We start from the raw sequence: 13,739 nt of genomic DNA on the forward strand, positions 1-13,739 counted from the left end.
TTTGTGTGGTGTCTCTTCTGTTATCCTGGTGCACACTCCCACCCTGCTCTGCTCACTTTGTCAAATACTTTCAAATAGCTGTCCATTCCATGTCAATTTTTCTTTGGTTTTTCCTTGATGATGGAGGAAAGTGCAAAGCCAGGCTTTTATGCTTCCTCCAACTCTCTCTTCGCCTCCAGCTACAGCACTGAGCAAGGTTTTGCTGGGCAGAATAGCAGGAAACAGCAACAGAGGCATTTTCTCTGCCTCCACCAAACCCCACCTCCCCTAGCCCTTGCCCTGTGTGGGCCTTGCAGCCTCAATAGAGAAACCATTCCTTTTCATCCCATATCACAGAAGAAGAAAGAAAGTGATGTTAAAAACATTTCAAGCAAGTGCTTTCCTTTACCAAACTCAGAGATTTCAGGTAAATTTAAAAGGTCAGTGCATGGTATTCTGGTCTCACTTCAGCTCAACATTTTAAAATACATTTTTTTCAAAGGGTGAAAAAGGAGACAATGGAGTCACTGGTGTAAAAGGAGAAAAAGGAGAACCAAATGGAGAGTTTTTCCTGACAGGACCTCCTGGACCCCCGGGAAGACCAGGATTAATTGTAAGTCATGCAAGTTGTAGAATGGGAATATTTGTGACTACCCATTTAGAATTGATTTAGAAGGCACTAAAAAGAGACAAGCATCAGGATTGCTAGGAACTATATAAAAACTTACTAGGTGCTAGGTGAATAGGAGAAAATGTCATTAAGTGTAAACACAGACACTTCACTGTTGTGCGCAGAATTACTTTGCTATGAAATGCTGATATAATGTCATGCTCAGCTGTCTCATATAGCTACACCAGTATGTAGATCATGCTATTAACAGCATTACAAATCAAAGCAGCACATATAATTTGTGATACTACTACTTGTGCCCCCATAATACCAAAATAAGCCATATAAAATTAGTCAGAGGCTGACTTGAAAATTACTGGCTATCTAAATAATTAATCCTAATTTCCTAGTAATCCAAAAACATGACTGAAAAGACCAGTGTGTAGCCATCTGGACCATTTCTATAAAATTCGACCAGTGCCTACTGTCTACCTTTTAATTTTATCTTCTGGCAAGTGCCACCACAGCTGCTTTGGAATAAAATGCACCAGTTCTTTGGAACTTAGTTTATCCCTGGGATCTGGCAACAACTACATGCATTGGATTCCTCTATTTCCATGTCTGTGTCAAGAACCATGAATGAAACAGCTGAGGATTAAGTGCTAAATTAGCCAGACCACCCTTAAAAATCCCCCTAGTTCTATTCCACATTGCTGAGAACCATATCCCTGTTTAGAAACTGTTCTACTGGCACAGCTGAGCTCTCCTTGTCCAGGGTCCAATGTGTTCCACGTCTGCAGGATGGTGTGAGCACAGGGAACAGAAGTCTTCCTCAGTCAGGCTGAGGAATGAATAAACTGAAAATGAAGGAAGTTGAAGCCTTTTTATTCTGCAAGTCTGGCAGCTGGAGAGGTTAAGGGCTAACATTTGATCACAAGATGGAGAAGACAGCACTCGTCATGAGGTGTACACCTTGCATAGACACATTTACATTAAAGTTTTCCACAAACTCTCTAAGCCCATCAAAGCAAGCAGTCTCAGCAAGAGCAGAGTAGAGAGCCAGGATTTTGAGAGCACTGTTGAGAGTTTTGCAGGTATCAGCTGCACAGGGGTAGGTATGAGATTATTCAGAAAGCTTTCCGAATTTTATATCCTTGACTTAATTTCAGTATATGGTTAAAATTTTCATTTTCTATTATGAAAATGAAAATGCCTCCTTGGAGAAAATTACATACAGACTCATGTCTAAATGGTGGTGTAGGGGCAGGCACCTGGTAAATGTTGCCACCAGACATGATGGCCCTGCAACAGTGAAACCAATACATTCAAGTAAATACTTTTCATCACTGACAGGGACCAAAAGGGGACTCAGTTGTTGGACCCAGAGGACCTCCAGGGTTACCTGGCCTACCTGGCTTACCAGGTTATGGAAAAATTGGACCTCCTGGCCCACCTGGACCACCTGGACCACCAGGCCCCCCTGCAATATATGGCTCAGGTGAGCTTTTCAGTGTATGTGCAAGTGTACAGCCACATGCCCACAACCCACACATGACCAATTCTTTCACACCTGGCAGGTTGTCCCACCTGCCCACCCTCTCTGCATACCTGAGCGGGTTGTTTCCCACTCTCCTCCTGCCCTCCACCAGCTTCTTCTGGGGGGAAGCTAGAACTGAGAGCACAAAAGGGACAATTTCTCTGCACACAGTTTTCACTGACTAGTGCCATGGAGGTGCTATTGTGTGAAGTATCTTGCTGTGGATGTGGCTGGGAGGAAATCTGCATAGTAGAGATAGGTTACCTTGACAGCTGTGCAAAATCCATCAAATTGACCAGTTGGCTAAATCTGGGACAAAATGCTCCTCTTGTGGGGAATGGAATTAATCCAACTGGTGGCCAACACAAGGGGGTTTTCCCAGGGCTCAGTATTGAGTCCAGATCTATCTAATATCAATTATCTGAGCTACGGGATCAAATGCACACTCTAGTGAATTTGCCCCCAAACTGGGTGGGAAGGTTGATCTGCTGAAATGTTCTACAGATGTGTCTGGACAGACTGAACCAATGGGCCAAGGTCAGCTCTATGAGGGTCAGCAAGGCCAGGTGCCAGGTCCTGCATTTGCATTTGCGTCACAACAACCCTGTGCAGAGTAGCTGGAAAGCTGCCCTGCAGAAAAGGACCTGGGGGTGCTGGTTGGCAGCTGTTGAACCTGAGCCAGCAGTGCCCAGGTGGCCCAGGTTGCCTGTATCAGCAATGGTGTGGCCAGCAGGACCAGGGCAGTGATTGTCCCACTGTACTCAGCACTGGCCAGGCCACACCTTGAATCTTGTGCTCAGTGTTGAGCCCCTCACTACAAGAATGCACCACATTGAGGGGCTGGAGAGTGTCCAGAGAAGGGCAACAAAGCTGGGGAAGGGTCTGGAGCACAAGCCCTATGAGGAGCAGCTGAGGGAGCTGGGTGTGTTTAGCCTGGAGCAAAGGAGGCTCAGGGGTGACCTTATCACTCTCTGCAACTGCCTGAAAGAGGGTGTAGCCAGGAGGGGCAGTCTTCTCCCAGGTTACAAGCAACAGGACAAGAGGAAATGGCCCCAAGTTGTACCAGAGGAGGTTTAAATTGGATATTAGGAATTTTTTTTCACCTAAAGGATTGCCACTGGAACAGGCTGCCCAGGGAAGTGGTTGAGTCACCATCTCTGGAAGCACAACCATGGCACTTAGGGACATGTTTTAGTAGCAGACTTTGCAGTTCTGGGTGTTTCAGGTGGAGGTGATGATCTTAAGGGTCTTTTCCAGCCCAAGTGCTTCTCTGATTTTCTGGGGAAAAGGCATGACTCACAGCAGAGTTTAGGTCTAGAATCAGACTGCTGGAGAACTGCTTCTAAAAACTAGTTGCTATGCAAATACTGAATAGAATTGGAACTTCAGGTTGCTTACTCTGCCTTTAATGGTTGTCAACTTACTGGAAAAGGAGTAAAATGTGCCACAATTAGTCACATCAAGAGAGGAATTTTGCAAACAAGGTGACATCAAAGGGAGTATGTGGCTAGAAATCAGGTGTCACAGTACAAGATATTTTTGCTTTATAACTCCTTTTGGGTCACAGGTTTTTTAGTGACAAGCCTCATACTGTTAATGTCCAGCCTTGGTTTCTGGTGGATGGGCTCTTGGGGTCCTCTGACATTACTTGACAGATATGCCTGAGAAAATGACTGATTCCTTTAGGATCTGTGACCAGCATGGGAATCCAGCCAGGTGAAACCTGAGCAGAGCATTCCTTAACCTCAGCTGAAGATGGTGTACTAGTGGCAAGGGAGACTTTACCTGAATAGAGATGCTGTAATAGAGATCTGTTCTTCCTGAAGTTTTGACAGGTCTAACAAATACAGTTCTCCATTCCTGAGAACATACAATTAGCCTGTTTTCCCACAAGACCTGTGCTTCCAGTATGCTAGTCTGGGGAGAAGACATACTTCTCTTCCGTTTGTTCTCTCCAGGTATTTTTTAAACCTGGTCAGCCTCATTTATACAGCAGGGTAGACTTCTGATCTCTCATCCAGTCAATACTATTAATTTAGTGTCTATCAGAAGTATTCAACCTCTGAATAATATTTGAGAAAGAAAAAATCCTTAATATGTTCAACATTGGAATATGGGCTTCATGTGAATGAGCCCCTGACCATCACGATACAGACAGACCTACAGCATCCATGAAGCCCATAAAGGTCTTCAGGCCTTTTCCTGTGTAATTTGGAGTAAGTACTACTGGACATTAGCTAAGAGACCCAGTCAGACAAAACAAATTATTATTAGTATTCCATCCCTATACTTTCATTTATGCTCTCTGCCATTAGTCTTCATCATCCTCCTACACATTTTCCTCTTTGCTTTGTAAAAGGGTTCTTTAGGCAGCGCATATTTTAATAAATGTTCGGAACAGATGTTTATTTATTCCCTATCTTCAAGGTTCCGTTACCTCTTTTAAAGCTATTACTATCTGTAATTATGGAGTTCACATACTGTAGTATGAAGTTCAAATATTGTAATACAGGGAAAGAGGAATAGCTTATCTGTAGGTAAATAGCTATAAACACTTCTGAGAGCTGGCCTCCTTCCCCTGCCAATGGCATGAGGGACCTGCTCTGGAGTATCCTTGCGAATGCCTCAGTGCATAAATTCTTCTTGCAAAAGGTGATTTTGAGGTTCCTCTGGGATTCACAAAACCAAACAAGCTTGTGTAGAAGCTCCTTAAAAACAACTTCAAAGTTCCGTTATCATGACATGCATTTGCACAAAATGCATGCTTTTAGTCTTCCATATCTTTCAATCTTTCTTGACTTAAAAGAAATAAGTTTTTACTCCAGAAAACAGTTCAAGATGAAGAAATTCACTTTTGGAATAGAGACAGATACTAGGTACTAGGTGGTATGGACTGCAGCCTTAGTAGTCCAAGTTCATACCCCTGAAGAATTTCATTTTTGCTTTGTAACACAAGCTGAGCTTACATACATGAATATTTCATCTAAGGAAAAGTAAATTTTTGTTTGCCTTTAGAGCAAAAGATGTTATGAGTCCCTCGAAATCTACATGGGCAGGAGCAAAAAGGTCTTCCTCTTCCATGTGCACTAGCTGACAGAACAGCGTTCTGGTCAATTTAAGTGGGTTTTGTTCTTCATTTGCAGTTTCTACAACAGACTGCAATCTCTTGGCCCTAACCTCCCACAAAATAGAGAAAAGACTGTTCCATCATTGCTTCTAAAAAATCCTTAGAATGTATTTTCTGTCGTTGACTTGAGCTATTAAGGACACGACTACGGCTGTTTAAAACTTCTGCTGCTCCTGGACACCATCACTAAGTCCTTTCATTCTCTCAAAAAAGATGACCTTCAGCATGTATTGTATGCTTATTTTTTTTTAGCAGTTGCAATGCCTGGGCCACCAGGTCCTCCTGGAGAGCCAGGGTCACCTGCCACCAGGAATCTGGTAAGAGAGCAAAATAAGGAAGTTTGCTATAGAAAATTTTCTTCAAAACTTTTGGTGGTCAGTGGTAGCACTGAAAGAGGAGTGAAAACTCCATCCTGTGTTTTTATTTAGTAGAATATTTTATAAATCACATAATTTTAAGATGCAAACTGCAGGATTCCCTAGCAATTCTAAAAATTGTGCCAGAGACTACATGTAAATTTGTTTCCTTTTCTTATATTAATAAATAATCAAAATTGGGTCTAAGATATCCATGAAGAAAAAAAAATAGCTAAGGCAGAATTCTCAGTAGGTTCTAAACTAAGAACTCATAGTTTCTGTAAGAAAAAGGCAATAAATAAACAAACAAACAAACAAAAAACCACCAAAAAAGCCTGAGAAAACCAACCCCAAAAGCCCTATTCAAGCTAGCAGAGGGCATTCATTGCAATTCTCAGGGGAGAAACAAATGTTCATAGACTGATGCCCCAAGATAGAAGATTGTAGTTGCAGGCTGGGAGCTACTGTCTTAGATAGAAGGTCTGAGCTTACTTAAGATTACTTAAGATTAATAAGGTCTGAGCTTACTTAAGGTTAATAAAAAAATACTAATCTGTAGTAGGGTCTGCATTATTTATAAAGCATTCATATACCTTCTGTCAATGAGGAAATGAGGAAAAAAAAAGTTTTAAACTACTGCAGTTCTCTTCTGAACTCTGCCATTTTGACCCAGGATGCAAAATGGTAGGAGCACAACAATCTTCACTCTGCACAAAATTAGCACAAAATTGCTGTCGTTCTACTACAATCCACAGAATGAGGATGCTGATATGCCAAAGTAGTAAGATATTCATATTACTTTATGGATTAAATTCCATAAAACTGACTTTATGAGCCTTTCCTGCAGAAGAAGCCTTGACATTTATGTATCCAAATGAGACTATTTAACTTGCAAAATGTTTTTTATGTCTGATGAATTATGTTTCACTTTCCTATTTGACAGGTTACGACATTCCAAAACATTGAGGGCATGTTGGAAAAAGTTCATTATGTAGCAGAAGGTACACTAATCTATCTGAGGGAAACCAGTGAGGTTTTTATCCGTGTTCAGAAAGGATGGAGAAAATTGCAGGTACTATTGCACTGCACTCTAATATTTTCCAACTCCCTTCCTCACAATGAAGGTGAGGGACATATTTTTACAGAGGGAGAGAAGTGTGGGTGCAAAGACTCCATTTTTTTAATTCAGAAGCTCCTGATGATACATTTTGGTTCTGATCTCCTTTTGGCTCCTTTCAGCTTGGTGAGCTAATTCCTATCCCTGCTGACAGCCCTCCTCCTCCAGCCATATCAAGCCATGTAAGTACAAAATACTGGACTGTGGAAAACTGAGTCTAGATGTGTGATACACTTGGCAGAAGTAGTATGCAGATCTCTGCACAATGTGATTTTCCACCAAGATTTGTCAGTTCAAAATAAGCATCCTGCCACTACATAAGCTTGCAAATTGATTTGCTTGGACAGTAATCTGTTTCCAGTATCTTTTGAGATTCCAGACACTAAAGACACAAAGCAACATTTACAAAAAGCAGAATAAAGTAAGCAGCCCACCAAAAAAATAAAAAAAAAAACCAACCAAACAAACAAAAAACCCCAAAACAAAACAAAAGAGACCAAAAAACAAACAGAAGAAAAACCAAACAAAACCCCACAAATCCACAGAATACTGTTCCATAAGAATCAGTCATATCAAGCCCTCTTCCCTTCAAGGAAGGTCAGAAAAGGGTTTCTGAAAAGCAGATTTTCTTTGAAAGATTATAGTCCTGTATTCAGTGTACCATAATCATCACCTGAATGTAGCTTACCCCACAGAGGGTGCTCTTTAAAGGGTGCAGAGGATTCTCTCTGAAGCCTCAATTGTTAGTTTGGGCCTGACCCCATTCTGCAAGTTATTGTACCACCCTGCATGTGAATATGCTGTCTGTCCCAAAAAATTGTGGGAGGATGAAAACCAAGAAATGGCAAAGGGAATAGAGAAGGTTTTTTGATGACAAGTTAATTGATCTGCTGAGAAAATGAAAGGGCAAGAGAGTGCTAGGAAGGAGCAGTAAGAAGGAACATGGACAGAAACAAATAAAAAAGGTTAGAGTAGGTCAGGGAGAATTCACCTAGCACACTGGAAAAATGTCTAGACCTCAAGTTATTAGAAATTTTCTACAGCCTCCAGTTGACACCACCTGAGTTTCCCATCTGCTCCAGTTGGTGGCTTGTTACTCATACTTGCCATAACTAGAAAAGAAAACTTTGCTGCTCCTGAAACAATTAACAGGGTTGAGAGGTGTTTCTACCCATTACATTTTCACATCCTCCTTACCCTTTCAGTTTTGATTTTCCTCATCTGCTCTTCTGTTCCTACCAAGAGCAGGCTGCTTTCATGCAGGACTCCAGGCGTGATTAAATTTTTATTTAAAAAATTACAGAGTGTGTACAATTCTGATATTTAACATATTTTTTTGCTTGTGCTTGAATAACAGGGATTTCAGTCTATTCCAGCACTGAGGCCAATATCATATATGAACAATGGAAAACCAGCAGTAAGTATGAGATCTGTACTGCACCTGCAGAGCCATGCTTTATAATGTGACAGTTTGCATCTTTAGGGACAGTTGTGGTATTTGCTCTTCAAGCTCAGAGATTTACTTCAGAAATTTACAAATACACTTCTTTAATTTATTCAGACATCTCAAACACAATTTGAAATTGTTCCCTCCAGATCTGTTTTCATCATCCCAGCCCCTTTTCCATCTCAAAGAAAAAAAACTCCTGACTGAGTTGGGAATACCTCTTCACTTAATGATTGTACCTGCAATACAGAGTAACTTCTAAACTAACAATAGTGCTACAAATAATTAAACTATTTGTTACAACATTTTCAATCTTCGTGGTGCTGCTTGGCTTAGATGGACACTTTAGAACTTAAGGCTCTATTTAAAAGACTTTGTTTAGACAAAGAAAGCAAGGTAACTGACATATCTAAAAAATGAAACCAGAAAGGAAAAAAAAAAGGAAGAATGTGGATTAGTTCTTGCATCTGTGCTGCTTGACTTAAGCATGCTATTTCTTCTATTTTTAAATGGTACCTAGTCACTTCTTACTACTTTTTTCCATGTTTGCTGGATTTGTGATTTTGTTAATATGAAAACTCCAGTATTTCCAATTGAAAATATTAGCTGCTTGTAAAAGATTTTTATTTTTAGGAGTACATAATATTCATAGTTTCCTGAACATTGAAAGATGAATTGATATTTCCGCTAAGGGTCTCATGGCTCTGAGAAATGTAATGTTATGGCAACAAATAACTTTCATACTTGTTATGAAGGGTATGTGTTCTGTGCTGGCAGGAGAAAAGGGCACTGTTTTGTTTCCAAGATGTATATTCCCTGTGCCATAAACTTCTTAAAAATGGTTCCCTTTCTTCTTTTTTCTTCCAGTTGCATCTGGTGGCTTTGAACTTCCCATTGTCCGGTGACATGCGAGCAGATTTTCAATGCTTTCGGCAGGCCCAGCTTGCTGGTTTGACATCCACCTACAGAGCCTTCCTCTCATCCCACCTGCAAGATCTGGCCACAGTTGTCAGAAAAACAGACCGACACCATTTGCCAGTAGTCAACCTTCAGGTAAAAATGGGTACTTAGTGCTTGTTTTTTAGGATAGGCCATAGGTTCCCCAAAAATCTTGGAAAATAGCAAAAGCACTAAGTTTCAGCCCAAACTGCATTTTGTAAAGAAGCAGTTTTGCTTCATATTTCACAGCCAGACTCAAGAAACAAAGAAGCAGTGATGAAGTTATTATGTTCTACCTTTTAGTGTGATCATAGGATAAAATGCCTATTTTTCTCATTTCAAAGAAAAATGCAAATTCTGTGCTTAGGCATGATGTTGGATATACCCCAATGGAACTGAGAGGAGAGTCTAGAGCATGAGTCATTTTGTGGTCTCACATAAACAGACACACACCAAAACTGAGGAAAACCAACCATGTCTTTGTAGCATTGGCTGGCTCCCAGGACAGGCGGCCAAAGAAACCTACAGGAATAACACATGACTCTTGGAACACGTTGAGCGGATGCTGCTCTGAAGTGCCTGCAAACACAGAGCCTTGAGAGAAATTTGTGAAGACAATATTGTTTCAGCCTTGACTGGGAAAACTCAAAAGCAGTTTGAGAGGAACCCAAATGCAAAGGTTTTACCCTGAATGTTCGCAACACTTTTCACAAAACTGTGACATTAACAGAAGTTCCACTACAATTTATGTCTATATTTTCTCTACAGCTACAGTAGCTATAAGCAATTTTTCAAACAATGCCTTAGGAGGAAAAGGACAGGAGATGCTCAAACTGAATTTTTGGAGTGGCAGCAGAACAGAGAGACAACTTTGAGACAAAGGCATGGACCAGACAGCTATTTGCATAGAGTTGACAGACAAGACAAGTTTGTTCAGGAACATTATGCAGAAACTTGTGTGAAAGATGAAATCACACAGGTCCTTAAATGCAGATAAAATTTTCAATTTCCAGCTAAGTCTATGAAGGTAGACGTGGGATTTGGTGTAGATTAGGGATTTATTTGTTTGTAAAAGTGGCTTTGAAATTTTTACAGGGACAAACCCTTTTCAGTAACTGGGAATCTATATTTGATGGAAATGGTGGACAATTCAACATTCATGTTCCAATATACTCCTTTGATGGCAGGAATGTCATGACTGATTCATCTTGGTGAGTTGACATTACCTTTTATATGTTACATGTATCGGGTTTTTTCTGCTTTTACCAGATAGTAAAAGAAATAGTAGCAGTATCTTTAGCTACTAGCTGTGTGATAAAAATTTCTCTCTTTTTTATGCAATTTTCTTTCTCTTTTCTGATAGCCTAGAAATGGGATATCAGATTGTGCTCTCCTTTCCTTATCTCCTTTCTGTCTTCATCTTTACCTAAATGCTCCTTGTTTCAAGCACAAGGAATGCAGATCATCACACATACAGGTGTGCAGTTGAATAAATCAAAAGAGACTTTTGCAGTAAATAACTTCTTAACATTACCTTTCAGGCCTCAAAAAATAATATGGCATGGTTCAACTGCAAATGGGATCCGACTGGTTAGCAACTACTGTGAAGCCTGGCACACAGCTGATATGGGAGCTATGGGACAAGCATCGCCTCTGAACACAGGGAAACTTCTTGACCAGAAAGCATATAGCTGTAATAATCAGTTTATTGTTCTCTGTATTGAAAACAGTTTTGTCTCTGATCCCCAAGGAAAATAATTCATCTGCTGCATATAGGAATATTCCGTTTGACGACAGAAAAAGCTGACACTGAAATTTCATTTGTAATGATGTAAATATTTTAATTTTTGTGATTACACATTTCAGGAAAAAAATAGACAAAGAAAACATACCTCAACACAAACCACATTCCAGCTAGGTGGAACATCCAGTGCACACAACTGGCTTAAAGTCCTTAGTTCCCCTTGAACCCCATGTGGTTTGAAGCTTGCCAGCAGTTAACTCATGTTCTGCCTGAGCTGGAGGTCACCTAAGGGCATGAGCCAAGTGTGGTCTGTGAGGAAGATCCAGTAGCCTGCCTCATAAGCAGAGTGGCTCAGTAAGGCTGCTGCTGCTGCTTCACAGCTGAGAAGCTGCATGCTCCATGCTCTCCTTTCACTCACGTAGATTTTGGACACACAAGGCACCATTCATATGTACTCATATATCCCGTGAATACTGAGAGGCTCTTTTGCCTTACAGAGCTCACATTTGCAAAGCGAAGGTTTAAGAGCAAAGGTACTCTTCTCTGAGTTTCGGTGGAAGCCGAGTACTTGACTTCTGTAAGCTTGTATGCCTGGTGCTTACACAGAAATATAGCAGCTCCCACATCTTATTTCAGCTTTTCTCTTTGCAGATTCTAGGCATAAGACTTTATTCAGGAGGAATAAATTTCACATTGACAAAATCTGGTCTTTATTTTGGTGCTATTGTTACCAGGAAACCTGAAAGCAATGTTAATAGAAAACATCCTGTTTAACTGGTAGAACTGAACAAAGCAAATGCAGCCAAATGAACCATCTGACCTTTATTTATTTCATTGCATGTTAGAGGAAGTCACTTCCTTTTGTGTCAGACTGACGAATGAAATACATCTCTTGTGGTTTCTTTAAAATAGGTTTTACACATTGTTATCCCACTAAGTTATATGTAAAGTGATTTTCCTTTTTGTGAATTTACCCTTCTGGCATTCACATAATTAAATAATTGTCAATATAAAATAACTGAAACAATTATAGGCATGATCAGGAAATTGTAATATTCTTCACTAACAGTATCACCATAATATCTGAAGTCTTTTGCTGGTATATTTGTCTACTGCATACTTTTAACAACATATATACTTATGTTTTATCAGGCAGTGACTATGGAGGTCAAACTCCATATTATCTTTTTTTTAAGATTTTAACGAGAATCCGTGTTGGAAATACATGTTCATTTGCTGACAAATAGAGTACTAAATAACTAGACAGCTTTTGTCAACAGACAAAAGCAAATTACACTTACAATACTAAAATTATATAATTATACAACTAAATATTTTGAAATGCAGCTTTATTTTTCCGAATTATTATAAAAAGTTATTTCCCATGATCAGCTGAAAGATATCTTCTTTTTTTTTCTGGAAAAGCAAAAAAGGTAAATTAGTCCATTATTACAGCATGGTAATAAGGCAAAAGCCATTTGTATTACATTTAAAATGTATGCATAACAATTCACTGCACTCATTTATAGTCAGCCTTCCTAAAATACTGAGCCATTCTTGTGCCAAATTCCTCCAGTTCACAGAGCTGGAAGAGTTATTTATGTACAGCAGGGTTTTGCTCTGAGTCACAGAAGAATCAAGGGATAAAAATAAAGTGTTTTTACCTCTTCAAGCAGGAGCCATCTACTTTTAATCCTTTACAGGCAGTGGGGTCTCTGCTTGCAGCCACTCATTCACATCAGTCTCCGCTCTTCCTCTCCTGAGTTCAAGCAGCCCTCGGGAAGCTGGCTGTCCCTTTGCCTGGAATTGCAGTGACAAGAGGTAGGGGGGCATAGGATCACACAGAAGAGCTCTGTGAAGGGGGTGAGAGAAGACTAAGAAAAACATGCAGGTTTTAGGAGATACTGAGCTAGAGTTTAAGTTGGGTCCAGCAAAATGCATCCAGAGATCTTTGTGCCCGTTCTTCCACAGAACTGACCCATCTCTGTATCCTGAACAGAACTTAACAAGGAACTAAAATGATTAAGCACAATCAATAAGTTGCTAAAAACCTCTCCATGTTTGCTTCCCACCTATAAGATTAATCTGCAGGCTACTGCAATTTATTGCACACCATTTAACTGAATACAGAGCATGAACTGTGCACCACCTGGGCTGCTGTGGTGCTGAGTTCACAGGCTTGCTTACACGCCAAGGGAGACACCTTTACTAGAGAATGGCATGAGAGGCCTGTTAGAAATATGATGTTTCCCTTGGGGAAAACACCACCACACACTTTTTTTCAAAACCAGTAATGTTCTTTAAATTCCCTAGTATAAGTGAAAATAAAAAATAATATTCATCAAGGATGTAACAGAGAAAAAAAAATAGCCCAGTACTTAAGAATAAATTAGCTTTCTCAGTCAAAGGAGAGTACTTTTATCAGCACAGTTTGAATACGAAGGTCAGCTGCACTTGAGGAAGAACATCTGCTATTTCAGGTAAGAAACTGTGTATAAGGCAAAGTAATCACCAAGAGGGCACTAGAGCAAGATTGAAAACAGTAACTGCACAAGAAATCAATGTGGCAGTCTGAATTGTACTGAATTGTAAATACCCCAATATCCTAATCTGGCCCACTGGTTTTGGTAGCAATAGGTAATCAGCAGGTCTTTCACCCGTCTCAGTTCAGGGATCTTTTCTCTGGGCAATCACAAACCATGTCATGTTTCCATCTATCAGTAGCATGCTGCTCTGCCCAGAAGAACTGCAGTGAGAGGAGCAATTTCTCCTCCCATTGCTGTTATAATCAAGGCAAACCTGTGAGGTTCTGCAGTGCAGCATATACATCTCAAGGGACTGGCAATTAACAAAACTCATTTTGGTGTAACCACAGACTGCCAG

General features: G+C 40.2%; 1 protein-coding gene across 2 annotated transcripts in view; it reads left to right on the forward strand.

Moving 5' to 3' along the window:
• Positions 1-12,491, forward strand: part of COL15A1 (collagen type XV alpha 1 chain) — a 118,915-nt gene extending 106,424 nt beyond the window's left edge. For both annotated transcript variants that reach the window (XM_058825440.1, XM_058825449.1), the window contains 9 exons: positions 482-592; positions 1,943-2,087; positions 5,506-5,570; positions 6,553-6,681; positions 6,849-6,908; positions 8,084-8,143; positions 9,041-9,226; positions 10,208-10,323; positions 10,654-12,491. In XM_058825440.1, the coding sequence (XP_058681423.1) occupies positions 482-592; positions 1,943-2,087; positions 5,506-5,570; positions 6,553-6,681; positions 6,849-6,908; positions 8,084-8,143; positions 9,041-9,226; positions 10,208-10,323; positions 10,654-10,870 (1,089 nt within the window). In that variant the 3' untranslated portion in view covers positions 10,871-12,491. The remainder of the gene's footprint in view (positions 1-481; positions 593-1,942; positions 2,088-5,505; positions 5,571-6,552; positions 6,682-6,848; positions 6,909-8,083; positions 8,144-9,040; positions 9,227-10,207; positions 10,324-10,653) is intronic.
• Positions 12,492-13,739: the final 1,248 nt, after the last annotated feature.

The sequence above is a fragment of the Ammospiza caudacuta genome, chromosome 1, assembly GCF_027887145.1.
Source record: "Ammospiza caudacuta isolate bAmmCau1 chromosome 1, bAmmCau1.pri, whole genome shotgun sequence".
Classification (NCBI taxonomy): Eukaryota; Metazoa; Chordata; class Aves; order Passeriformes; family Passerellidae; genus Ammospiza; species Ammospiza caudacuta.